This window comes from Abramis brama, assembly GCF_963993115.1.
Source record: "Abramis brama genome assembly, chromosome: 3".
NCBI lineage: Eukaryota > Metazoa > Chordata > Actinopteri > Cypriniformes > Leuciscidae > Abramis > Abramis brama.
This window is the reverse complement of record NC_139965.1, coordinates 18,052,761-18,078,175: the sequence shown is the minus strand read 5'-3', so window position 1 is coordinate 18,078,175 and position 25,415 is coordinate 18,052,761. Positions and strand designations below refer to the sequence as shown.

The 25,415-nt window shown below is 37.2% G+C and overlaps 1 protein-coding gene across 2 annotated transcripts; it reads right to left on the bottom strand.

Moving 5' to 3' along the window:
• Nucleotides 1–14,435: 14,435 nt before the first annotated feature.
• On the bottom strand, nucleotides 14,436–25,371 carry mrps11 (mitochondrial ribosomal protein S11). 2 transcript variants are annotated; one of them, XM_084110180.1, is made up of 7 exons: nucleotides 25,204–25,371; nucleotides 24,522–24,638; nucleotides 23,812–23,910; nucleotides 23,213–23,342; nucleotides 22,405–22,470; nucleotides 16,525–16,588; nucleotides 14,436–15,982 (listed from the first exon to the last, which is right to left on the bottom strand). In XM_084110180.1, exons 1-7 carry the CDS (start codon nucleotides 25,281–25,283, stop codon nucleotides 15,972–15,974), a joined length of 567 nt encoding a protein of 188 aa, XP_083966306.1. In that variant the 5' UTR covers nucleotides 25,284–25,371; the 3' UTR covers nucleotides 14,436–15,971. The 2 variants fall into 2 exon arrangements, with proteins under 2 accessions (XP_083966306.1, XP_083966305.1); XM_084110179.1 differs by lacking the exons at nucleotides 14,436–15,982; nucleotides 16,525–16,588 and adding an exon at nucleotides 19,480–19,815.
• Between the last annotated feature and the right edge of the window lie 44 nt (nucleotides 25,372–25,415).

Genomic DNA, 25,415 nt, shown 5'->3' with positions numbered 1-25,415 from the left:
CCTCTCTTATGCTGAATAACTTTGACTTGCCTGGAGGTTAAAAAAAAAAAAAAAAATAGCTCTATTGGAGGAACACCATCCATTTGTACAGAACATTGTACATACATCGCACTGGGATGACACAGACTGTCATAATAGTCGAGATTGTAACCAAAGACAGACTCTTTTAAACCATTCTGCACATCCGCATGCATTCAGGCATTTACTAAAGGTCTCGCCTCATGAAAAAGGTCTCTTTTACTGCGGGCTATCCAATCGACCTCTTGGCGGATATAATGGTTGAATAGTAATGTATTATTAAAATCTTAAGAAATCATGTTCTCTAGTTGCAAAGAGGGTCTTACATTTTGTACAATTTCCAATGAAGCATTTTGGGTAAAAGTGGGCGTATGGTTAGTGTGTCCTTGTGTGGTTTGAATGGACACAAATGGTCATAATAATCACTTGTGCAACTTGCTTGACTTGCCACTCACGAACCATTTTCACATCCTCTCTGAAACGAGGGGGCAAACAATGCGAACAACAGAAATATTGTTCTGAGAAATTGTGCCCGCTGTTGAAATAAACAACCGGACTACACTTTCCAAAAGAAGAACCTAATTAGTCAGTTTTGTGGGGAGAATACAACTCTCTATAGCCACTTATGTTCCGGTGACTGACAGATGTAAGAATGGGAAGGACATTCACAGATCATATTTTTCAGAGAATTTCCGATGCTGTGCAAGTTGATTTTTTTTTTATAGTTACCATTTGATTTGTATTGTATTTTTGTGATATAAAAAATGCAACATGAATATGGGGAAACATTTTATATTGATTTTAATGACATCAGTTTAATTAAAATTAATTCAATTTTTTGCCTATTAGACAAACATGCACTGTAAAAAGTGGTAACCTACATTTGTTACCTTAAATTTAACTTATATATTATTTTTGTTGGTATAAATGAATGTATTTAGGTTAATTCATCAATATGAAATAATAATTTATATATATATATATATATATATATATTAAATGTATTGTTTTTTAAGTTTTTCTTAGAACTGAATTCTACACATTTTCTACATAAATTCTACACAAAGGCATATGGCTCAGATAAATAACAACAACAATCCTATGTCTGTAAGGTGAAGCAGTTTTCTCTGTCTGCGGTAATTTAATTATAATGCCTCATCAAGCAAGCTTGTTACTCACAGAGTGCGACAGGAAGGTCTAATATTCTTTTTTATTCATATTAATTTTATTAATTTCCTCCTCCTGAGCGCTGAACTGAAATGCCTTGCAAAAAATAAGACCTTTTTTATTATTTTTTTCCCCCTACCCCAGGCTGTTCTTTCACAAACAGAGAAACACCGTCACACACAGATATACACCAATAACATGGCTGTAAGGTGTTGTTTGGTTATTTGTTTTAACAGAAGGTTATCAGACCTCTATAGGGAAACTAATCAGAGGTTGATCATGCAATAAAACCTCATATAGTCAATTAGTGTGGATATAATAAGAACAAACATCTAGAAACCCTTGTTGGCATAATGCCGCCCATCATAAACAAGTTTACTAATTTAAATGCTGACCCTTCTGTGTTTGTAATGTTATGGATGCAAACAACAAAGATTAGATCCATAAAAGAAAAGCATTAGAAAAACATGTTATAATGCCGGTAAATAAATGTTAAGGCCCATTCACACCAACTATAACGATAACAAAAAGATATTGTTCTAGAAATTGTTCTAAATATAAAAGAATAGCAGAGTCAACGCCACAACTATAACGATAGCGACACAGAAACAATATCGCTGGAATCACTTTCAGAACAGCTGATGAAAGATGAAAACATCGACAGCCAATCATAATCCATTCCGCTTTAAGGGCTTGAGAATTTAAAGTGGTAAGACAAGAAAGCTGAGGCGTACGCTTAGAAGAAACTGAGTGTTATCGTTCGCTGGTGTGGACGCTAATATAGTTATCGTCCTTGCTGTAAACGGGCCTTTAATGTGCTTATCAAGAATGCAATATTCTGTTCTGACTGACAGATCCATGTAACCATCTACTCTGAAAATTATAATTATAACAGTAGACTGATTTTTTTAAGTACACTCCAACACAAACAAATGAGATATCATTTGATGATAAATCATACACGGTTATTTGCCTTCCCAGTTACCACTACCTGAACAGATCCTGTGAATGTTCATAAATGGGAAATATTGATGATAAGATCACTGTTTAACTTCTAAACTTCAATATTTGTCATGCAATGCTTATTTTAATAGTATTTATACATAAAAACATTATATATTTGGTTATGCTTATAACAAACAGATATAAATTGCATACAGTCATTCCAAATTTATCATGTATCAGAAGAGGTCTATAAAGAGCAAAAAGAACAGATGCTGTGTTCTTCCTCATCATCTGTTTCATAGCAATTATTTAGTTCGACTGAATTACAACACAGCAATGTTGGTATATGTTTCAGCTTTGTATCTCATGATTTCGTCTTTTTTTCCTCCAGGTGAATTCTACAAACGCACTGTTTTTTGAGTCGTATGCATGAGTCATATTTTATACCTTCGTCTGATTGAGGAGAGGTGGGAACGGTTCTCCTCATCCGGGTGTCACGTTTGCTACAAGGCTGGAGTGGAGCAGGGAGTTCTTATGACATGGGTCCTCATTAAGGCCGCTTGCTGTGTAACACGCCAGATCTGACCCTGAAATAAACCCTGTGACACCAGCATGATCACATTATATGACAATTTTGTGAGTTAACCTTATTTAGCATTCTAACCCTGTTTATCTAGCATAGTTTTTCATTTGCCTTTAACACTGAGATGAAACTCAGGAAGGCGCAAATCAGACATGGCAGTAAATTGACCGGTCCATCTTTTGTCATCAGATTACAAACGTCACCAAAATTAGCCAATACATTCTTAGAAAAAAATGGTTAAATTGGTTCTATATCGAACCCTAGGGTTATTAACTCATTTTTAAAAATGTCTTAAATAATTGCATAATACTATTATGTTTAACAGGTTATTCTAATGATAAAGTATATTTACAAGCTTTAATAAAATTTAATGACATAAAACATCATATAAAAGCTAAATCTGATCCCATTATGTAAACCCCTAAAAAGCACCTAACAGAATGAAATGAAAATTCTGTCATCATTTACTCACCCTCAAGTTGTTCCAAAAGTGTATGAGTTTCTTTCTTCTGTTGAACACATATATATATATATTTTAAAGAATGTTGGTAACCAGACAGTTGACGGTATAGCCACTGACTTCCATAGATTTTTTTTTCCTACTATGGAAGTCAATGGCTGTCAACTGTTTGATTACCAACATTCTTTAAAATATCTTATTTTGTGTTCAACAGAAGAAAGAAATTCATACAGGTTTGGAACAATTTGAGGGTAAGTGTCATCCTTTTTGAATTTTCATTTTTGGGTGAACTATCCCTTTAAGGTTCTAGAGAACCTTTTAATGATGATTTATTTGGAATGTTGCCATTTTAATCCAATAACAGATACTAGTGCAAGGCACCAAGGACTTATAGTGTTCATTACATGCCCTTGTAAGCATGACATGTTTTTTATTACAGAAGTCAGTACTGCTACCTGGGTCTATGAAACACTAGATCAAATACTGTCCTTGCTCCCTGCTGCCTGTAGGGACTATACGGCAAGCTTATAGGTTCTCCTCTAGGCCTGATTGTAATGGCACATCAAATGTGTCCCTGTTTGTGCACATTCTATCAAGTTTTGATCTTTTTTTTTTTTCTAAGGCCATGTGGGGCTTCAAAAGGCCTGCTCCTTCAAAAGCAGGTCCTCTTCAAAGTTGTGTGTACATTCAAGCCAATATGTGAACCCACCTATTTTCTAATCACTTATCTGTCTAGTTGCTGCCACGCTGACTGAATTGCATGCAAAAAATATACAGCATGACATTTGATGTGTTGATAACAGTGATGCATGAGGGTATACATGCACATAGTGATGCCATGATTATTTTAATCGATTTGCATGGGTAAAAATAGATTTTCAACAAAAAATATATAAGTATGCAAATTTTGGCCAGCTTGAATATTTGCAAGCTATGATATCAGCCTAACATATTTTATGTTGTTTAAATGGAACAGTGCAATCTAATCTGAACAGGTGATTTGCATGAAACATATAAAAAAATCTTATAAATTAGAAAACGTTGCATTTTTAAAATTGCATATTTATATGTTGTTATTAGGTTTGATCTAGTATTGGACATTGACCTTGAGTTCAGTTATAGAGCCCACTTCCATAACTGTTCAGAAATATAACTCAGATTCTCACAGCTTACACATTCAAAATCACTAAGGGGCCTTCAGAAGCAAAACTGGCATTTTTAACCTAGAAATAAAGCAAAATCCAGTTTAAAATGATACTGTTCATGCACAAAGTCTGTACACAAAAACTATACAACGCAACGGGGAAAATTATGAAATAATCGTATGCAAATTATTGCAAATCATCAAAATCAAAACACGAGCACAAGTAAAAAAATAATAGCCTAATAATAATGGATTTCAAAATTCAATCTAGGTTGTCTCATATAAATACACAAAAGGACAGAATCACTCAATATATGCAACGGGAGTAACAGGCGTTGACAGGATGAAAATAAACGTGGAAATCTTAAACATTCATTTGTAATCAACAGGTCTAAAAGACCCAAACAGTTACATTGAAAAGTTACCAAAATGAAAGAGGAAAATAAAAATAGAAGAAGAAATAACATTGAGCCTTAACTCTCGATTTAGCCCCAGCCACCCCCCCCCACCCCCCGCCGTGCCGTGAAAAATACCACAGTTTCTCCTGACAACATTCACAGAATTTTTCTTTATAATAATCAAGCTTTAAAAATTTGAAATTAACGATTGAAGCTACCTGTTGCTTCGTCCAGTGATGTCTGTGGCACTCACTCCCACGCCAACACACACAGATGACATTTTATCAACATGGCTATTAAACTGAGAACATGTGAAAGCTACACACTGTGAAAACGACGTCTTGCTCCATGGATTCCGCTTCCCAGCAGTGGCTCTTCAAACTGTTCACATGTTCTCCGGCATAAACTGTGTTTCTGTGCCGTTCTGTGTCTTCGCTCTCGATAATGTCTCGGCGTGCTCGGCTTCGTTCAGCACCATGTGCTGTGAACAGCTCCAGTGTTCATCCTGCAGGAGCTTCTTAAAGGCGAGGTCCATTCCACCGACAGGTGGCCCGTCAATTTCACGAACGCCGATGACGTCACCGCGATTGGAACGAGGACAAAACCGAGCGCCCATTACGTCACCGTAATTTAGATGATAAAATAAAGAAAATAAAAAATATTTATATTATATGACATGCATTATACATATGCACACAAATAGACAACTAAAATGTATGTAGAAAAGGAAAGGCTCAAATATAAGATTTTATGATCACTATTATGTCAATGCTTCATAGTTTTACATAGACTACACTATTATTCTAAACATTTAAAACATTTATGTATATAATATATAAGCTAGTTAAAGTTAATTAATAATTTGTATTATTACAACATAATTTATATAATATAAAAATAATAATATAAGGTACAACAGGGCTAAAGGCACACCGGGGTAAAAGGTTGACTAAATTCTTCTCTTTTAAACCATGTTCTCAACAACCGCATTTGACGATGAAAGTGGAAATGTAATCCTTAACACCATCTCGGACAGCAACACAAAGTTGTTTCTGCTCTAAATATATCTAATAGGCCAATTTAATGTTTTTTTCTTTTTCTTTTTAATGTTAGATTTATGTAGCAAATAGAATCATTAAAATTATAGACTATATTTTGAGACAATGGTCTTGTTAACTCTTTCCCCACCAGCATTTTTGAAAAAAGTTGCCAGTCAGCGCCAGAATTTTTTTTATCATTTTAAAGCTGCAGTCTGTAGATTTTCCTCTTTGTCGCCATCTCTGTTCGAAATCTGCAATTGCAGTTATTCGCGGAATTATCAACTTTACGTGGGTTGTGTCTCGGCACGGCACAGCGCGGATGAATCCAATGTTTTGAGGAGAATGTGCGGCTGTCAGTCACCATGCAGGTGTGTGGATACTGGCATTCGGAATCACAGATTCTACTTTTCGGAAGTATGACCAACATAAGAATTTTCATGTCATTAAAATGTCGTCTGAACAAGTGAGTAACATCCACTTTTTTTCTGACCAACTAAGGGAAAAAAAGCATTGCAGTAAATCACGCCGATTAAATCTAACGATAGTTTATTAGGCTATATCATGTCAAACCATGCAAATTATACTTTGTTCTCAAATTGTTAATGTTAACAACATCAGCATTGCGTGACTACATTTAACGTCCTTCTGATATTTATCCTTGTTTTCGCATGGGGCCGGTTGCAGTCTCTTATTTTCTGTACCACTCCGAAGTCCGAACTCTTTTGCATTTTACAACGGGTGAATCTCCAGTTGTAACTGCGAATGTCGTTTGAACCTTTCTGGATCCGCCATCACATTGCTAAGTTTAATTACATCAAGTGCTGTGAGAAAAGGCTATAAATATCCACCTCCAACATCCGCACACGCAACATAGCCTACTAGTCGAGACACCTTTATGTGTACAGATGTGATGTAATGACTCAAAGACATGCTCGAATTTCCCGCGGAAATCCACCAGTACCACTGGAATTAAAAACCAGTATACTGAAAAAATGGAATTTTGATTTATATGCTGTTTAATGTTCATGTCGCGTTATTTTACATATGGTTACATATTATGCAAGCGCTTGTTTCTGCTTGTTTTCTCCTGTGTTTTGATCAGGAGATTCAGTACTCTTTCAGAAGATGTGTCATAGCGCCCCCTACCGTATAGCAGTGAAAACACGGAAAATTCCGTCAATGGCGGGGAAAGAGTTAATGATTTTCAGTGTTTGTTCAAGGTAATTAAAACAACAGTTATTCAATAATGGAAGAATATCTAAATGGTATTTAGGGTAAAAGGCGCCCCTGCTGTTGGGGCTAATGGCACTGTAGGGCAGATACAATTTCACACATCACTGATCTACTGACATCACTCTGCAATCCTGCTGGTTATTTTTTCAATCGCAATCCGTGTATTTTTTATAGCTCAAAAAGCTACAGCACAATAATTAACATGATAATAAATAAATTGCTTTTCTATCTGCTGAAATGACATGGTTAGATTCAGATGGCAAATATCATATATAAAGGTGGGTGTCCACCTTAGAGATAATCACCATATTTATAACAAACCATTTAAAAATATGATTTTAATAATTTCATATAATTTCATATAATATTTATTTGTAGTAGGCTATATTATTATCTCATTCAATGCAGCAGAAACTTTACTTTTTTTGTTGTAATTAATTAATTTTTAAAATGAACTTATTTTAATGACTATATTTATTGAACAAAAATGAATTATTTTATTTATCAAAATAAACCAAAAATAATATAAACTTGAACAAGTATTAACATAGACATTATTAAAAACATTTAGCTGTTTATGCTTTGTATTAATAATTTGTGCCTTTTGCCACTTGTGTGGGGTAAAAGGAAAAAGGCCCACCTTGCCACCTCATACATTTATAAGATTTTTTAAAAAACAAAACCACCATGTTCAAACAAAACCTGTTGCTCCATCAATGTTCAATAAAAATATGTATTTTTTCTGCAATCATACGAGTAGTGAAAAGCACATTTATTCTTAGGGTTTGCCTTTAGTCCCGTTGTACCCTACTACTTTATAATAAGAGCACTTGGTGGGCAAGTGAATTGTGCCTTCTTTTAATTATTTTTTTTTTCAGTAATAATAACAAACATGATTAAAAACAACAAACATTATTAAGTTCTGTATTTATAATACCATTATACCAAAAATATGAAATATATTTATTTATATAGAAACCCTTTTTCACAGACCCTTGCACTTAAGCACTATATAGATTGTGTATGAAAACCCTTATCTAAAATGAATAATACATATATTGTTACATATTATTTTATATTTCTGAATATCTGGTGCTATTTGTGTGCCACAAAGTGGACATTTAACATAGTCGAACTGTGTGCAAAAACACTTACCAACAAATTACTTCCCTGAGTACAAATGATTTTAGCTGTTTACTTAATAGCTAAAGCAACATTTTTTTTTTTTTTTACTTAATTGTCTTTTGCACTCAATTTTATTATGTCAAATGGAATTAAATTAGTAAAATGTTAAATTAACTTTCTTTGTTGCATTGACTGAAACCGAGCAGTGGATTTCTAATTCCCAGCATGCTTTGCATAGGGCTGGATTAGGAGAGTACATTTTGAAATTAAGTGCTATTTAATGTATTTTTTTAGTAAAGGGAAATACCTGTTAATGTTTAATGTTCAGTTATGTTTGACATTTAAAAGAGTTTCTGTTTGTGGATTTTTGTGGTTACCATTGTGCTGAAGAGTAGAGCTTATGTAGACTGTGAGTGGCACAGATGCAAAGATATACAAATACAAAGATGCTATACCAATGAGCCATAACTGTACTAATTCCAGTGAGAAGTATATATATATATTTTTTTTTACTTATTAATTACATTTACTTGTTTGTTATTATGCAGCTTAAACACAATCTCACCTCTTTACGGCACAAAAAAACTACAAAAAACACAAGTTTAAGTTCAAATCAATCTATTCAACTATCTGGAAATGTGTTTTGTTAAGTTAGACCAACAAGCTATTTTTGACTGCAATTGAGCAATCAGGTTTGTATTGTTGCTTGTTCATTTTTAATTCTGTAAAGCATTTCAAGAGGTAAGTGCGGTCAAGTATTCTTGCTCTGGAAATAAGCAGGACCACTTACACTATAATCCACTAATTACCTTTATGCCCCCAAAGGTTTTTAACTTACATTCCCATTAATTTAATCACACAGAGAAGTTTCTTTCAACCCTCCTAGTAAAAAAAGGTATATAAATAAATATAAATGGAATGATGCAGTAGGCCTATTTGTAAAAGCAATCATAAGAATTATAAGTTATATAAATTATAAATTATAAGAATCAAAAGTTATAATGAGCAGCTAAAGCAAGGCCTAAAGCTAACTTTTTGCCACAAAAAAAACTTTTTAAACTTTTTTTTATCAGCCGAGAAACGTAATTAATCCATATTAAAGTTACAAATGTTATTCAGTCAAGAGCAATGAGTGGTTGTTCTTTGTCTTTTGTTGTTTGATAAACACTAAAAACACAGACAGCAACAGGACTATTTAAGAAGCAATCCCTTTAAGAGCTAATGGACGGATCCAATGAATATACTGTCACATATGTGTTTTATTTCTTGACTGTTTATGTTCATAACTGACTGTGTTCAACAAGGATACTTGCCAAGACGGGTATGATGACATTTTGTTTGAATATGTCTGTTCAAGTGCAAGAATACGTCAAAGAGAGCTCAATTCAGTATTTGCGCACTGTCAGAGACGCGCATTTCTGGGCGATCAACGAATTGAATTCTCTTTCGCGTCTTTTTGAGCTTGAATATTTAAACTGGCAAGGCTTAAACTTTTGTGACAACGTAACACATTCACGTTTGTTCACATTGATGTTCTTACAATTTTGCATTGTTAGAATTAATTAAAATGTTACCGGTCAACTGGCAATTGACGCTGTTTCATATATACACTGATTTCTACTCGCATTTGGCGAGAGTTAATTTAAGGCCCTCAGCTGAAGTATACATGGCCAAGCCAGAAGGCTGTTTTGGTGGCTAAGATGTCTGTTCACCATGTTTGAATACAACACTGACATTTAGGTCAAGCTTATTTGAAATGATTGCTGGTTTGATGTGAAAAAATGAAAATATTTTAAAGTGGAAAATATAAGGTAACTCAGGTTTACTTAAAAGCTTTCGGTACCAGCTCATTGTGTCCTACAACCATACACATATAGTCCTGTTAACAAAATTCAACATAGAGCACAAGGGCAGTCACCCACTTGCATCGGGGCTCCCCCTCCCCTTCCTGTTTCCCCTTTTGTTTGGTTCCTAGAGGTAACCATAGCAACCAGCATCATAAAGCAACCAGTACTTTCAGAAATGTTTGCAAGTGACTGTCACTGTCAGGATAGTCTACATATATAAACATAAATGTGTCTTGTGCCACATGTAGGAAAAATAAATAATAATAATAAATAAAAAAAACGACATTAACATTTGTCAAAGCAATATGGCACCAGAGCCCTCAGTGGCTTGTGCTGCACAATAAGGCATTAAAAATAGGGGTTGTGTGCAATAATTGTATGTAAACACACATATGAAGAGGGGACTACAAGTGCTGTCACTGTGAGTCTGCTTGGAGTAGATCAAGCGATGCAACAATTCATGCAGTCTAGTCATGTTCCTAAGCAACAGAGACCTGTCATTTTGATGGCTAATCATCCAAGCAATCCCTCGTTGGACATTTTAGACAAACCAAATGCTGCATGAGGAGAGTTTGTTTTGCTGCTGCCAATTTACTGAATTGATGTGTGCTGGATTCTGACGGTCATTTACTCGCATGGATATTTTGCATGGGTATAGGGACTTCTCACTTGGCATTCTTTACCAAAACTTGAAGGTACTTGAAACCGAGGATCATAAAAAGAGGCTCTAAAACAATCATAGTGATGATTTTAGGACATTTGAAATTCTTGTAACAAATACAACTAAAATACAATAATAAAATAAACCATGAGGAAATTCTTTGTGTATATTTATGATAATCATATTCATAGTTCCCTATCTGTCAGTCACTGCAACGTTATGTTGACTGACAAATGGGGTCTCACTTGGGAGCCCCACGTTTTAAAAAAATGGCCAGTGGAATTGGCATGCCAAGCCACTTCCCTGTTCATACGGGTATATAAGATTTTTGCTTCGGAGCCGAGTGGTTGCATACAGCAATCTCACTTTTCAACCTCCAGGCGTCCTCCCCGGTTCAGAGGCATCTTGTTTACCTCTGTGCCAGGCAAAGATGCCCCTGTCCTGTGTGCTGAGATTGCAGTCCTGCTGGTGAAGGACGCAATAGAGCCTTGTCCCTCCAGCCGAGATGAAGACAGGGTTTTACATCGTAAAATATTGTACATCGTCGTACCCAAAAAAGGCGGTGGGTTACGGCTGATCTTGGATCTACGAGTTTTGAACTGGGCCCTTTACAAACTCCCGTTCAAGACTCTGATGCAGAAAAGCATTCTCACATGCGGTCGCCCCTTAAGATTGGTTTTCAGCTGTCAACCTGAAGGACATGTACTTCCATGTCTCAAATTTTACCTTGACACAGACCATTTCTTCGGTTTGCTTTCGAGGGTCAGGCTTACCAGTACAAGGTCCTCCCCATTGGGCTGTCCCTGTCTCCCTGCGTGTTTACCAAAGTTGCGGAGGCTGTCCTCGCCCCGCTAAAGGAATGGGGATTCGCATTCTGAACTATCTCTACGACTGGTTCATTCTAGCTTACTCTCGAGATCTGTAGTGCGAACACAGGGACGTGGTGCTCAGGCACCTCAGCCATCTGGGGCTTCGAGTCAGCAGAGCATCTCTTTTCTCGAGTTGGACTCGGTCAATATGACAGCATGACACCATCGGTGCTGAACTGCCTGAATGCATTCACGAGGAAGACAGGAAGACATGCCTCCAGAACGGTCTGGGACGCTGTATGCAATGGACACGCAGCTTTGGGCTCTTGGATGGGACCTTGACTGCAGTGGCATACCAATTTCCTAGAAACTACTGGCAGTGCTACTCACCCGTCCCACTCCCTCCAACTGCCCGCTCTTTTACTCCCTGACCAATGCACTCCTCGGCACGGACACGCTGGCACACAGCTGGCCCCAGGGGCCTACCAATGGCAGTTGTAGACACTATCACTTAAGCCAGGCAAGCTTATGCTTTGGAGTGAAGTCTGTTTGCCGAGCGGTGCTCTTCCCAGTGGGAAGACCCCTGGAAATGTCTGATCAGCTCTGTGCTTTTTCTGAGGTTCCTGAGAGGCGCCAGGAGGCTAAATCCTCCAAGGCCGCGCCTCATCCCCTCCTGGAGTCAGTCAAGCTTAAAATCCTATCTCTAAAGCAAGTGTTACTGACCGCACTGACTTCCATCAAGAGGGTGGGGGACCTGCAGGCATTTTTAGTTAGGGAATCATGCCTTGAGTTCGGGCCGGCCATTTCCCACATGATTCTGATACCCGGATGTGTTCCCAAAGTTCCCACCACTCCTTTTAGGGACCAGGTGGTGAACTTGCAAGTGCTGCACCCGGAGGAGGGAGACCCAGCCCTGGTGTCGCAGTGTCCTGGTTTCTTCCCGTGTGTTGGGTACAAGTTTAGTGTCTTGCATGCAATGCCATTCCCCTATATGCGCATCCCTCTTTGCTCTCCAGGTGAGTTCCCCACTTGGAGAACTCTGGATTGAGTTTCCACAATCATACAAGGTCAGCCCTTGTACTGGGCTAGATGCTCCATATGTTGTGATTCCCTCTTGGTAATCCCATGTGTGTATTCTTCCATGGTAAGGTTTCCTTGTCAGTAAACCTGTCTCTTTCCCTGGGCAGATTCTGCTCTGCCCCACCACTGCATCTGTAGTAGTTCCATCACTGTCTAGGCAGGATGTGGCCTCCGTAGAGTCCCACTCCAGTGGACTAGGTATCTTTTCCCAGTGTTAACAACACTGGACATGGCTGAAAAAAGGAAATAGAGAAGCAAAGTACTCTTCCCATGAAGTAACATCAAAAGGAACAGCAGCGACGTCAGTCTCCACGGTAAGCCTTGTCCCTTCTACCCCATTGGCATGATGGAGGACTATGACTTTTTGGCAACAGTTGCCAAAAAGGCACACTACAGCTTGCCAACATCTGCATCTCCAGCACTCGTAACAAAGTTCAGTGATTGTGGCGCTTTTCATAGGGACCTCATTTGTCAGTCGACACAACGTTGTAGTGACTGACAGATAGGGAATGTCTTTGTTTACTGATGTAACCCCCATTCCTTGATGGAGGGAATGGAAACGTTATGTCCCTCCTGCCACAACCCTGAACCACACCGCTGAATGGCTGGGATCCCGTCTCAGCTCCTCAGCATAAACCTCAATGAGTGGATGCGTGCCACAATCTTATATACCCGTATGTACGGGGGAGTGGCTTGGCATGCAAATTCCACATGCCAATTCCATTGGCCGTTTTTGTAAAAAAGGTGATTGGGGTTCCCAAGTGAGATCCGTCTCTGTTACCCTCCATCAGGGAATGAGAGTTACATCAGTAACCAAGACGATACTCTTACACCTTTTAAAATACTACTAAATGAGACAATATTAAGCCAACAATGTTTTTTAAATTATATATATATATATATATATATATATAGATACCTATATCTAAAATAGGATACTTTTTTCCCCCCTTTTTTATATATAAAAAAGGGGGGGGAAAGTGAAAAAGGTATCCTATTTTAGATATCCTTTTTTATAACCATAAACACCTACTTATATATATATATATATATATATATATACACACCTATAAGTAGGTGTTTATGGTTATAAAATAGGATATCTAAAATAGGATACCTTTTTCCCCTAATGTTTGATTTTGAGATGAAATACTGTATTCCCCAGACATTTTTTTTGACAGGTTTTTGTGAAAATAACCTATGTAGCGAGTAGAAACATGGTGGCAAAATTTCTAAAAGAATGGCAGCTGACCTTAGACTAAATGACTAAACACTAAAAGTAAGAATGATACATACAGTGCAGTACATAATTGCACAATGCACATGTCAACTGAAAGGCTATAGGCCCATTGTTTTGTATAAAGTATATAGCGCTTTTAAAATGGCTACAGTTCTGCAAAATTACGCTAGTTAAGGAGCAGAATTAGGGGTTAGGGAAATATAGGCGCATAGGAGGTCTACCTGAAAGGTTAGCTGGGTAGCTTGTCATGTGGAGTTGTTGAGAAGCCTGACAGCTTGTGGGAAGTCTGTTAAATGAGACGACATTGTCCACAACAGGGTTACAGAATGTGTAAGTGCTCAAAAGATTTGGATAAATAGTTCCAGATACAATATGTATGTATGTGGTCATGAAGTGAGCAGGCTCTGGCATAGAGGCCATGAACTGATTTGACTCTGGCGTGGCGGGTTCTGCTGAACTGCTTAGTTTCTCATCTGTATTTCCATTTCTTATCAACAGGGCATGTTAAATATATTGGGCCAGAGGGCAACATCATTAAAGTCAACCTGGTGACAGTCCACAGTACTTTTCTACATAATACTCAATGGTGCGATCACCTTGATGAGGCGGAGGAGGGTAACTGCTGGGTTCATTGTTGTGGTCTATGCTGTAACGATGCTGACAATGAAGCAGACAAAGACGATGGTGAAAAGAACCCAAGTGCAGTTTATTTACAGTGTTCACCAAGCCAAAAACATGAAACATACTTTATAAACAAAATCCAAAACATGACACAAACCATGAACAAAAACTTTACTATGAATAGAGCTGGCGTGTGGAAACATGGCACGGCGTACTTCAATAAATGACAACTAGACAAGGCAAATATGAGGGCTTAAATACATGATACAGAGGAGCACATGACTATCACAACCAATGAACAAACAAAACTAATGAAACAAGAACCAATCAGAAAATGACATATTAGACAAGGGAAGCACATGACATGATCACATGAGGGCAAGGGAAACACATGACAAAACCAGGAACCTTGACCAAAAAAATGAATGAAAACATAAACTTGAAACAAAACCACAAGACGGACGTGATAATATTAATCCATAGATGTCCTTTTATATAAAAATAAATAAATAAATCCAAATACAATAAATGAAATAAAATAGCAAAATAAAATAGGTGCTAAAACATTTTTAAACCATTAGGAAAACATTTTTTGTGTGGATATTTCTGAAACTCCTATTTACAGATACCTCCTATATGCCTTTGAAAATTCTAATACATGAGTCTACATTAAGCCAGAGATGTTTTTCTTTGTAGAAACAAGGATGGGGAAAAAAGAGCCCATTACTGAAATGCTTCAACAATTAGCGCTTGTCTCAGGGTTTTACATATGCTTCATAATATCGTCTACAAAATATCTTAGCCTTTGTTGTTGTGAGTCTCATAATGCTTTGTGCTGCCGTATACATTCACTACTGTAAACCCGAGCGGCTCTACTATCTTCCCCTGCTCTTCGCCTTTAGAACAAAGGTGCTATTCAATGCAGCAGGACAGGTAAGAGCACCCAAATGGAGCTCAAGTGGGCACTAGGCTTCTTGACTAAATACCCAATGAGCATTCTGATCTTCCATTCTCTGCCTCCTATTCCATTTTGATAATGTACCATCGCCAGCAGCTGCTAAAAGCCTGAGCGAGGAGAGGGAGGGGTATTATAGGAAATTTTTGGATGAAAACAAAACGAGAATGAGGTTGTCTTTAAGACGCTTCTGCAGGCATATTACACTTCAAGATTTCCTAAAGGGCAGCACATTCAGCTCCGGTGGTCCAAAAATGGCAGAAAATCGGAAAAATATTAAGCAATGCATATTACGGTTCTTCCAATGTCGTCGTCTTCTTTTTTACTTTTCAGCTCCCATCCCACCCCCATGTCCACAGCCTGCCATTACAGAAAATTACAACTTATATGTCTACATTCTTGGAAGTGGATAATTGGACGGAGGCCCATTATCAAGCACTCAAGCCATGCATGGAACTGTATTTCCTGCTTTTAATACTCTTACTCTTTCCTGCTTTTAATTTTTGGCTTTAAGAAATATGTGTACTGTAAAATAGAAAAAGATGTCAGCCAAAATGATGACTCCATCAGCAAGGTTCATGAGTCATCGGACTTCTTTTCATTTCTTCTTCTTCTTCTTCTTTTTGTTTGGGTAAAACTTACTGCTTAGCAAAAATCTGAAAAGAGAAGTCAAGTCATTCTTTTTATTTCAGGACTCATGGCCACATTTCACCACAAAATCAAAAGGAGAACACTTATTTTTTTCAAAACTAAATCAACATAAATAAGTACAACAAATAATAGCGTAATGTATGTATTCACATAATCGCATGAGAACTGGGGGAAATGCTCTGTATGTCTACATGTCATGATGCAACGATCTTTATGGTTATAAACTAGGATATCCTTTAGTCAAAATACTATTTTTTTTTCTTATGTTTGATTTTGAGGTGAAATACTATACTCCCCAAACATTTTCATGAAAGGTTTTTGTGAGATTAACCCAAAATTTTATAAAAGAACAGCAGCTGACCTTAGACTAAACGACTAAACAATAAAAGAAAGAATGATACATACAGTGCTGTACAAAATTGCACAATGCACGTCAACTGAAAGGCTGTAAGTATAGCGCTTTTAAAATTGCAAAAGTTTTGCAAAATTACGCTAGTTTAGGAGCAGAATTAGGGGTTAGAGAAATATAGGTGCATAGGAGGTCTACCTGAAAGGTTAGCTGGGTAGCTTGTCATGTGGAGTTGTTGAGAAGCCTGCAGCTTGTGGGAAGTCTGTTAAATGAGGAGACATTGTTCACAACAGGGTTACAGAATGTGTAAGTGATCAAAAGATTTGGATAAATCGTTCCAGATACAATATGTATTTGGCTTTCCTATGATTACCTCCTTTAAATAAGTCTGCAATTAAATCAAGAATGCACATTATGATTGCAAAATCTATGCAGATATCCAGCAGTGTATGTCCCTGCAGCGTATGAAAGTGTGTGTTATAATATGTGCAAATGGATGCCTGAGTAGCTCTCATTATATGGTTCCCAGTGTTACTAGGGTCTAGGTCATGTGGGCTTACAAATCCATCTGCAATATTTACAGCCAGATTAACCCTTGGCCTTGAAGGAACCTTAAGTGAAGGCAAAATAGCATTCAAGTAAAATATCCATTTCAAGAGAATGCCACATTATAACAAACTATTCACACAACGAGCAACCATATTAATTGCAATATTGGGTTGTTTTTTTACAGCTGCATGAACACATTTGTTAGTTTGAGTAAGCCCTTAGTTATGGGTTACCACTACTGAGACACATGAATGTCAAAACCAGAGAAACTGAACAAAATCCCCAGTGGAAGTTATAATTTCAGTGCAATCAATTCAGCATTTTGTCACAATAGGAAAAGGTGAGATTTGTGTGGTACTTTAATTAGGAGCAAATTGTATATTGAAGTAATTGCATAATAACCCATTAAAACTTTCACCTCATTTCCGAGTGCATTTGTTGATGTGAGAACAATGTGGTTTCAAATGCAAACCATGGTTCAAAATAATAAAAATTTAAGTCTTGCATGTCAAAACGGTTGAGTTGCATTTTAACGAAGACATCATTATTTGCCTTGTTCACAATTTTTGAAATAATAATTTAAAAAAACATTTGACAAAACATGTTAGTGGTAGCTTGCTAATGCAAATATCACTAAATTTGTATTAAGATAATGGATGTGAACAAACCTCTAACTCTAATTATTTAACTTGGAACTAATCATGTGGCTTGTTGAGGAAAAGTGTACTAGTACATTTCGATGGGATGACTTATGATTTTTATCTGGCAAATGATGAGTGGAAAATCCCATAGATTAACAGCAAAGAAGGGACCCTAACCAAATCTACATGACAGAATATTATAAACACTTGGGGTTGACGAATTAAAACCCATCCACAACAACTTAACATTGTGGCGGCAAGTTTAGCATTTTCTTCAAAAATATAAAAAAATGTAGTTGAAGCTAATGTAGATAAAACTGTTTGTTTAATAATTGATTGAATTATGCAACATAATGCATAATTCAACATTGTCAGTTTTAATACGGATCTACGAAAATGCTATATTATTCATGCCAGGCCAGTAAGTTGGCGATGTCACATTGTAAAGAAACACTACGCGACTATAGACTGAACACGTGATATGTATGCTCATGACATCACCGTTTTCAGAAATTCGCGTTTTGTAGTTTACACTGAGACATCTTTTTCAAAAACCTGCAAACTTTTGAAAATGGGTTTCAAAGTGTTTTTTCTGTCCCCCAAAACTCCATTGTCGTGTAAAAGAATGACCAAAACGCATAAAAAGTTTTCCGTTTTTGGTTGAAAATGGTGTCGTGTAAAAGGCCCCTGAGATGATTAAAAGACATTTTAATGCATCACTTTTACTAAAGCAGACATATTGCAGGCAAACCATTTAACTCTATATTCAATCAACCTTGTTGGCTCCGTTTCTAATCACTGCCCACAAAATCCCAGCAGGGATACTCAGGTTCCATGTCAGAGCCTCCACCGGATGCACAGGCTATCCGAGGACATCTGAGATGCTCGGCCATCTGGGTTAAACGTTGGTATAAGTCACGCTTTGTCGCTGGTGAGACGTGTTTTGTGGTGGCTCTGACGCTTGGTGCGAAAGGAGACTGGAAAAAGGACAGCTGTTGCTGGAGAGGCACAGAAGAACAGTTCCTGCATAAAGCACGAAACATCCAAGAGGTTTTCGACAAGGAATCTTTGCTTCCCTTTGAAAAAGCGAACTGTAAGACTAAACCACAGATGTCCAGCCAGCTTATACATTGTTAACATATCTGAGAATAATTTCCTGTTGTCATTTATGTATTTTTTTTCTTCCAGTCCTCGAGCAACAGCGCGCACTAAAGCAAGTATAAAAGCAGATGTGCGTTGCAGGCCTGACCTTGGTTGCTATGGGTACTAGGGACAGACTTATATTCAACCGCCTGCCTGAGTTCCTGCTAATTGCCGTTGTCATAGCAACGAAGCACCTGATGTAATGGTAGGAAAGGGCAATAATCTTACAAGGGTCCATTTATTTATAGGGAGCTATTCCACCCTGTGCCTGTCAACTTGGAAACGGACTCAGATTAAGTGCTAACATATCAAACAATAATGTTTATTAAAAAAAAAAAAAAACACATACATTCGAGCACACGTCTGGTAATAAGTTTGTGCAATTTCCTGCAACAATACGTTTCTGTTTTGAACACTTAAATTAATCACAAAATACAGTGGGGACAAAACGTCTGAAACCACAAGAGAAAATGGTTCAACTTTTTCTAATTTAATACAATTCTATTTTTTATTTATATTTGTATCATTTATTATCAGCATACCAATGTAAGGGAAAGGATGATAAAATAAAAAAATAAAAAATTCTTAACTTAGTATTTGTTTTGTTCCCTTTTTACTTTAATGACAGCAATGATCGAGCTGCATGAACTTCACATATTCAAAACCTGATGATCCATGCTATCCAGCATGATCACAGTCACTTTGTTTATTTCTTGGTTTAATTTAGATTTTGAATCCCAGGGTTGCATTTTAAACAATGCAGCCATGCATAGCCGAAAGCCGTGCATGTACTAATAAGAACGAAAACAGACATGGTGAGTGACATCTTTACACTTTAATTATTATCAAAAATGTAAATAACATATTAACAGCACTGCAGCTGCAAAAAAGAAAAAGAAAAACATTACTCTCAATTCCGCATTCAACTCTCAAACAGCGTTGACCTGAATTAATTCCACATTCAACCTCTCTATTCAGACTGGATGGTCAAAGATAATGCAGAGAGAAAGACAAACAAGACTTCAGGGTACAAGGGGTTTCTTCCTCCTCACATCCTTCGTGCTTTGCGAGGGCGACAGCCATTGTGCGGCACTGGGGTGTTGTCGGTGATGGAAACAACCTCTAGTCCTCCCATGGTTAACCCTTTAATGGCAGACTACACACGGGGGAGCAAAATCAATGCAGGCCAAGTCAGCTACGAGACACAGTTCACAGAAATACACTCTTTCTAGAAGAGATGTGTGGAACAGACGTGAATCCAATGACAAAATTATCCAATGAGTCCTTGAACTTTATTTGTGAAAGCTGCCGATTTAGCCAAAAATAAAGTTAGTGGAATTTTTCTATAAGGGATGCTTAATATATCTGCACCGTATCTAATATTGGAGGATGTGACAAACTGTTAAATGGAATCTTTAGCAAATCTGAAAACAAATATTGATTTTTTCAAACTGCGCACTATGATGTTGTGATGCCTAAATTCAATTGTAGCATTTGAAATGTTTGATTTTAGCTTTCAGGGTTTTAATTTGAATTTAATTAGACAGAATAGTCTAGAGTATATTCAGCTATTTACCAGCCACAACAAGAACAAAACTACCGGCGAGAACTTCAACATCGATGTTGAATCCAATCTATTTTTGCTACAACAAGCACAAGTATTTACCTTGGCTTGCCTATCTAGTAATTTGTTAGCACAGCAGTCGGTGGCTTTGCATTGATTTATGTATGCCCAACCACCATCTGCTTAAATGCAACTTAGTCTGGAAGCTTCTGACTGCTAAAAAAAACAAGGGTAGGTAAGAGTAATGCGAGTCTTAAAAGCCCCCTGTTGCCTGCTGCTCTGGAGGGGCTCATTAGATTCTCACCCAGCCTTAATGTCCTCCCACCCGGCTCAGAGTAAGAGCATGCAGACCGCCGCTGAGCTCACAGAACTCATCATCGGTCAGTTTCAGAGTATTGATTGAATAGTTAGCACGCACAACTGTTGCCTTTCCATATGGGCACATACAGAGAATAATAAATAATCATTGCTGCCATTCTACTGAAACGATCATGAAAGGATCAGGTGGTATACAGTCAACTAGATTTAAATTATTTCTTAAAGAGGACTTATTATGCTTTTTTTACATTTTAAACTTTCTTTAGTGTGTAATGTTGCTGTTTGAGCATGAAAATCTGCAAAGTTACAAAGTCACTCCAAAGGGAGTTGTTCTTGTATATCAGTAAACACTGTTTCTGAACTCCCTGAAATGCCTCAATTGCAGTCTTGAGTTTTCTTCCGGGAACATACACGTCACAATATTACTCATTTAAATAATTCCAAATACATACATGCAAAATAAAGATGTGTTGTTGCCATGTCCAAGAGACGCTGTTTTTTCCACTCCGGATCTAATGTATAGTTATGGGAAGGGGTATAACATTTCTGAAACAGTCTCAAAGTGGTTGACCAATCACAACGCACTGATCCGGCCCACCAATCAGAGCACATTTTGCTTTTTGGAAGGAGGAGTCTTTATTTAGACATGAACTAAACAGGGGTGCGTTTCCCAAAAGCATCGTTAGCCAACTATGTTCACAAGTTCCGTCGTTATCAGCATAGTTCAACGAGTCGTGTTTCCTGAAACCATCGTTTTAACGAACATTCGCAAACAGCATTGCAAAGTTGTGTGGTTGGAACGACAGCTCTCGACCTGTGGTTAGAAGCATAGTTTCTAGTTTGCATGACATGTGGACTTAATAAATGCTTATCTTGAGCAAAATAAGCAAGCTGACATTTAGTACGACCTGTGTTTTTTATTTAGAATACATACAAATGCCAATTACGTCTTTTAGTTTGTCATGAGATTTAAAGCAGCGTTTTTGAATAGTGCGCATATGCGAACATGCTCTACTATAAGAATGAGCCTATGATTGAATCTAGAAATAAAGCAAAATAACTGAGAAGTATGAGAAATAGTCCTCAGATGCCATGTCTGTAATTTATAGCAAAACATCTACCGTTAATTCGATCTCAAACAGATTCATTAAAAGAAGTTATTACTCCACCACGTGCGTGACGTCATAAACCAACGTGGTTGAACGACCACTTTGCGACGATACAGTTTTGGGAAACAGCTGTGACTAGCTAGTTGATTTCTTCAACGAAGCATCGTACTATGGTAGTTAAGCAGCGAGTTACGGCGTTGTTCGGGAAACGCACCCCAGAGCGTTACTGACAGACTAGGAAGAGAGGTGCTGCAACAATGTAAAATATGTGAAAGATATGTTTTTTAACATTCCAGTATGAAAACCTATTCTAGTAGACCCCAAAAGCAAAATCAAGACTTTGTAAAAGAGTCATAATAGGTCTTCTTTAAGAAAATGTGACTGTCTGTGCAAAAGTCGCTGCTATGACACTTTTCTGTGTCCCTGTGCAGTTGGGTGTTCTGGGTGGTTCACAATTCAAAAGAGCTCCACTAAGTCTTAATGATATTTTGGTCTCTACATACTGCTCAGGCCCCTCAAATGTCAAAAAATATATTTTTTCAAATGTGCAAAGGATTCACTTTGGATTTCACACTGTTACAGACAAATTGTGATTTGAAAGTCTTATTGCAATCAATGGCAAATATCACAGTAACTTATATTACAGTAAGTAATATTCCCTAGCAGTTCTCAACTATAATCTAGTTGAATCTACAAGGAACTAATAAGGATCCATCTTTATAAGCGTTAAGTAAGGCCTTAGTAAGCTACTCACCATGCGCCCTGGACCGAGTCCTTTCACCAGCACACGGACGTAGGTGACCCCCTTCGCCCTCGCCTTCTGCTCAAGACAAACATACATACATTTAGATCATTTAGCATAATAAAAACTAATCAATCACTGAGGAAACACAAAACTGCAGGAGCCTAGAATCTGAGGTCTGTCCGAAACTACTAATTTAGATCATAATGCTTGTGTCCATACAGCAAATGAATGGTCATCAGTGAGAAGTCATATACTGATTATACAGCCTGCTGTGACTCAGGGTTGCCATTAGACTCTTCATGGCACACGCTGATGAAATTACAAACAAATAGCGTGGAAGTAACCGAAGAGAAGTATAAACATGAAATGGAAGATTTGAAATGTTATTTTCAATTTCTCGTTTATCAGCATAAACGTCACTGCAACAGTCAATAAATATACCGCTGATATTCTCGAGCAAGAACCAATAATAAAAATAATAAAAAAAACGAGGATACTTAAATGCACATAAGACATTCATATTTAACCAAAAAAATAATAAAAGTCCTTTATCTTCTAATTATGTTTTTGACTGACCCTGTTTCTCATATTATGTTACATTTGCAGCGTGACTTTAAAATAAATATTCGAAATCAAGCAGCAAAACCAGCCCAACACAACCGAAAGAAATCCTTAATTACTAAGCAGGGTGTGGTAAATTACTACAAAGAAATGTGCTGCCATCAAGTGGACAACATCCAAATTACAGACTGGTATTGTGACAAAAAGATGCACAATGCAAATTAAAAGTATTCTTTAATAGTTTTGTCCATCTTACTGCAGCGGCTGAAATCCCAGCGGTCTGTGCTGCAATAGGAGTGGATTTCTTCACATTCTTGAAGCCCTCTGATCCACACGAGGTTCGGACCATGTACTGGCCAGCGCTATCTGTGACCTGGATATGTGTGCTTGAGAAAGAAATTACGGACAAAAGACAGTCAGCTATATGTTGTCAGCCTGCAGTTTCATGGACTCCTAACTATAAAATCCTAGTATTTTGGAGAGATGGAGGACAAATCACAGGTTGTGAGCACTCAGGCATGCATCGGTTATTAAGTTTGTGTGTGTGGGGTGAGTTAAGTAAACATGCAGTAATAGGTATAAATAACAATTATAATGCAGACTGCACCTATGAACATCTGTAGCCCTGAGATGAGCACAGTAAATACCGTAATTTCACTTAACATGCATCAAAACTGAACTGCATGTTAGGGCATGATATGCAACAAAAACACTTTGACCCACACACATGGATAAATGAACAATCATAATTAAGAGCTGATATAAGTTTATGCTATAGCTGCATGCAAACAGCAGCCAAACTAATTCCATTTCCATTTGTCAATCACGACTGTTTAATTTTGTCAGGAAACTTACTTGTTATATGTGGCTTTTATGTGTGCGATCGGCAACTCTTCGAACTTCTTGCTGTCCCATGTCAGGGAGCTTTCCTGACCCGGAAATGGAGGGAAGAGGCTAAATGGGGAAGAGCAATAAACAAAAAATGACAAACATTTTCCCATAAAATCTAATACAGAATACTCTATCTATCGTCTATCTATCGTCTGTCTGTCTATCTATCTATCTATCTATCTATCTATCTATCTATCTATCTATCTATCTATCTATCTATCTATCCATCCATCTATCTATCTTAACACTTAACAATAAGGTTTCATTTGTTAACTACTTTTAGTTAATATGAACTAAGAATTAACAATACTTCTACAGCATTTATTAATCTTAGTTAATGTTCATTTCAACATTTACTACTATGTTTACTATTTCAACATAGCGTTATCACAAATAAAACTATTGACTCCAAACACAACAACGCAATATGCTTACAAAATCGTTAACAAATTTTCAATAATATTTGAATATATTTGAATATAGATGCTTAATATGTCTGTGAAAACCATGATGCACTACCATTCATTCAAATGTTTTGGGATAAGAAATCTCAGTGGTTCATTTATGCAATGATTTACTTCATAAGATCTGATCTGAAGTTTGTGAGCACCAGGGTTAAAGCTATTTTTGAAAGCAGGTGTGCTGAAATGACTGTCAGTGTTTCTGTGTCTTACTCTTTCAGTCGTTTGACTGGTGCTAATGGGCTCCGGGTTTCCACTGGTTTGGCATCAGGCTCTTGTAATCGGATGGCGCTGCATGACAACAGACGCTGAAACCCCACATTTCCACCACTGCAGGAGAAAATAACCAATTAGACCCTTTAGTAACAACATATGTCCAGAGTGTGCAGAGCTGGAATCCAGACGAAAGGTGACAACATCAAAAGGTGACTTCATTTTTATTGTAAAATGTGGAAATTAGTAGTAATAAAGAATGAATATGTGTGTCCAAGCTTTTCACTTATAGGGAATATGGTACCGTACCCTTGTACTTATACTTAAACAATACCACTGTATAATCATGTTAGATGTAAACAACAACAACAACAACATTGTACTAGCATAGTACATGTCCAAGAAACCATGGTGTTATCAAAAAGGCATCATCACATGTTCGTTGTGTCGTTTAAAAAAAATAAAAGTACCACGGTACCTTATCCAAAACATGGTATGACTGTTAATGTCCTAAAAGACATACCACGCATGGTACCATAACCAGGGTACTATCATGTCAAAATTTGTTATGACAGTGTATGCATTATTAAAGTAACTCAAATAAAACGAAATTATAGAGAATATTTGTCTATTAACGTTACACAAATAAAACGCTGCTTTTCCAACCACATAAGCCACTTACATTAACCGTCCAGATGAATTTAAGCCCTCAAAAAGCTGCTGGCACGAACCTCGAACGAGGCTATATACCCTAAGATACATAATGTGAGTTTTAAATTATGCAGTTTATTCACGAACACACACATGCATGACTTTAGTTGCTTTGCGGACGTTGAGGGTCGCGTAGTGTGTGTGTAATGGGGACGTCACAATTATACTATTTTTCAGAGGGGT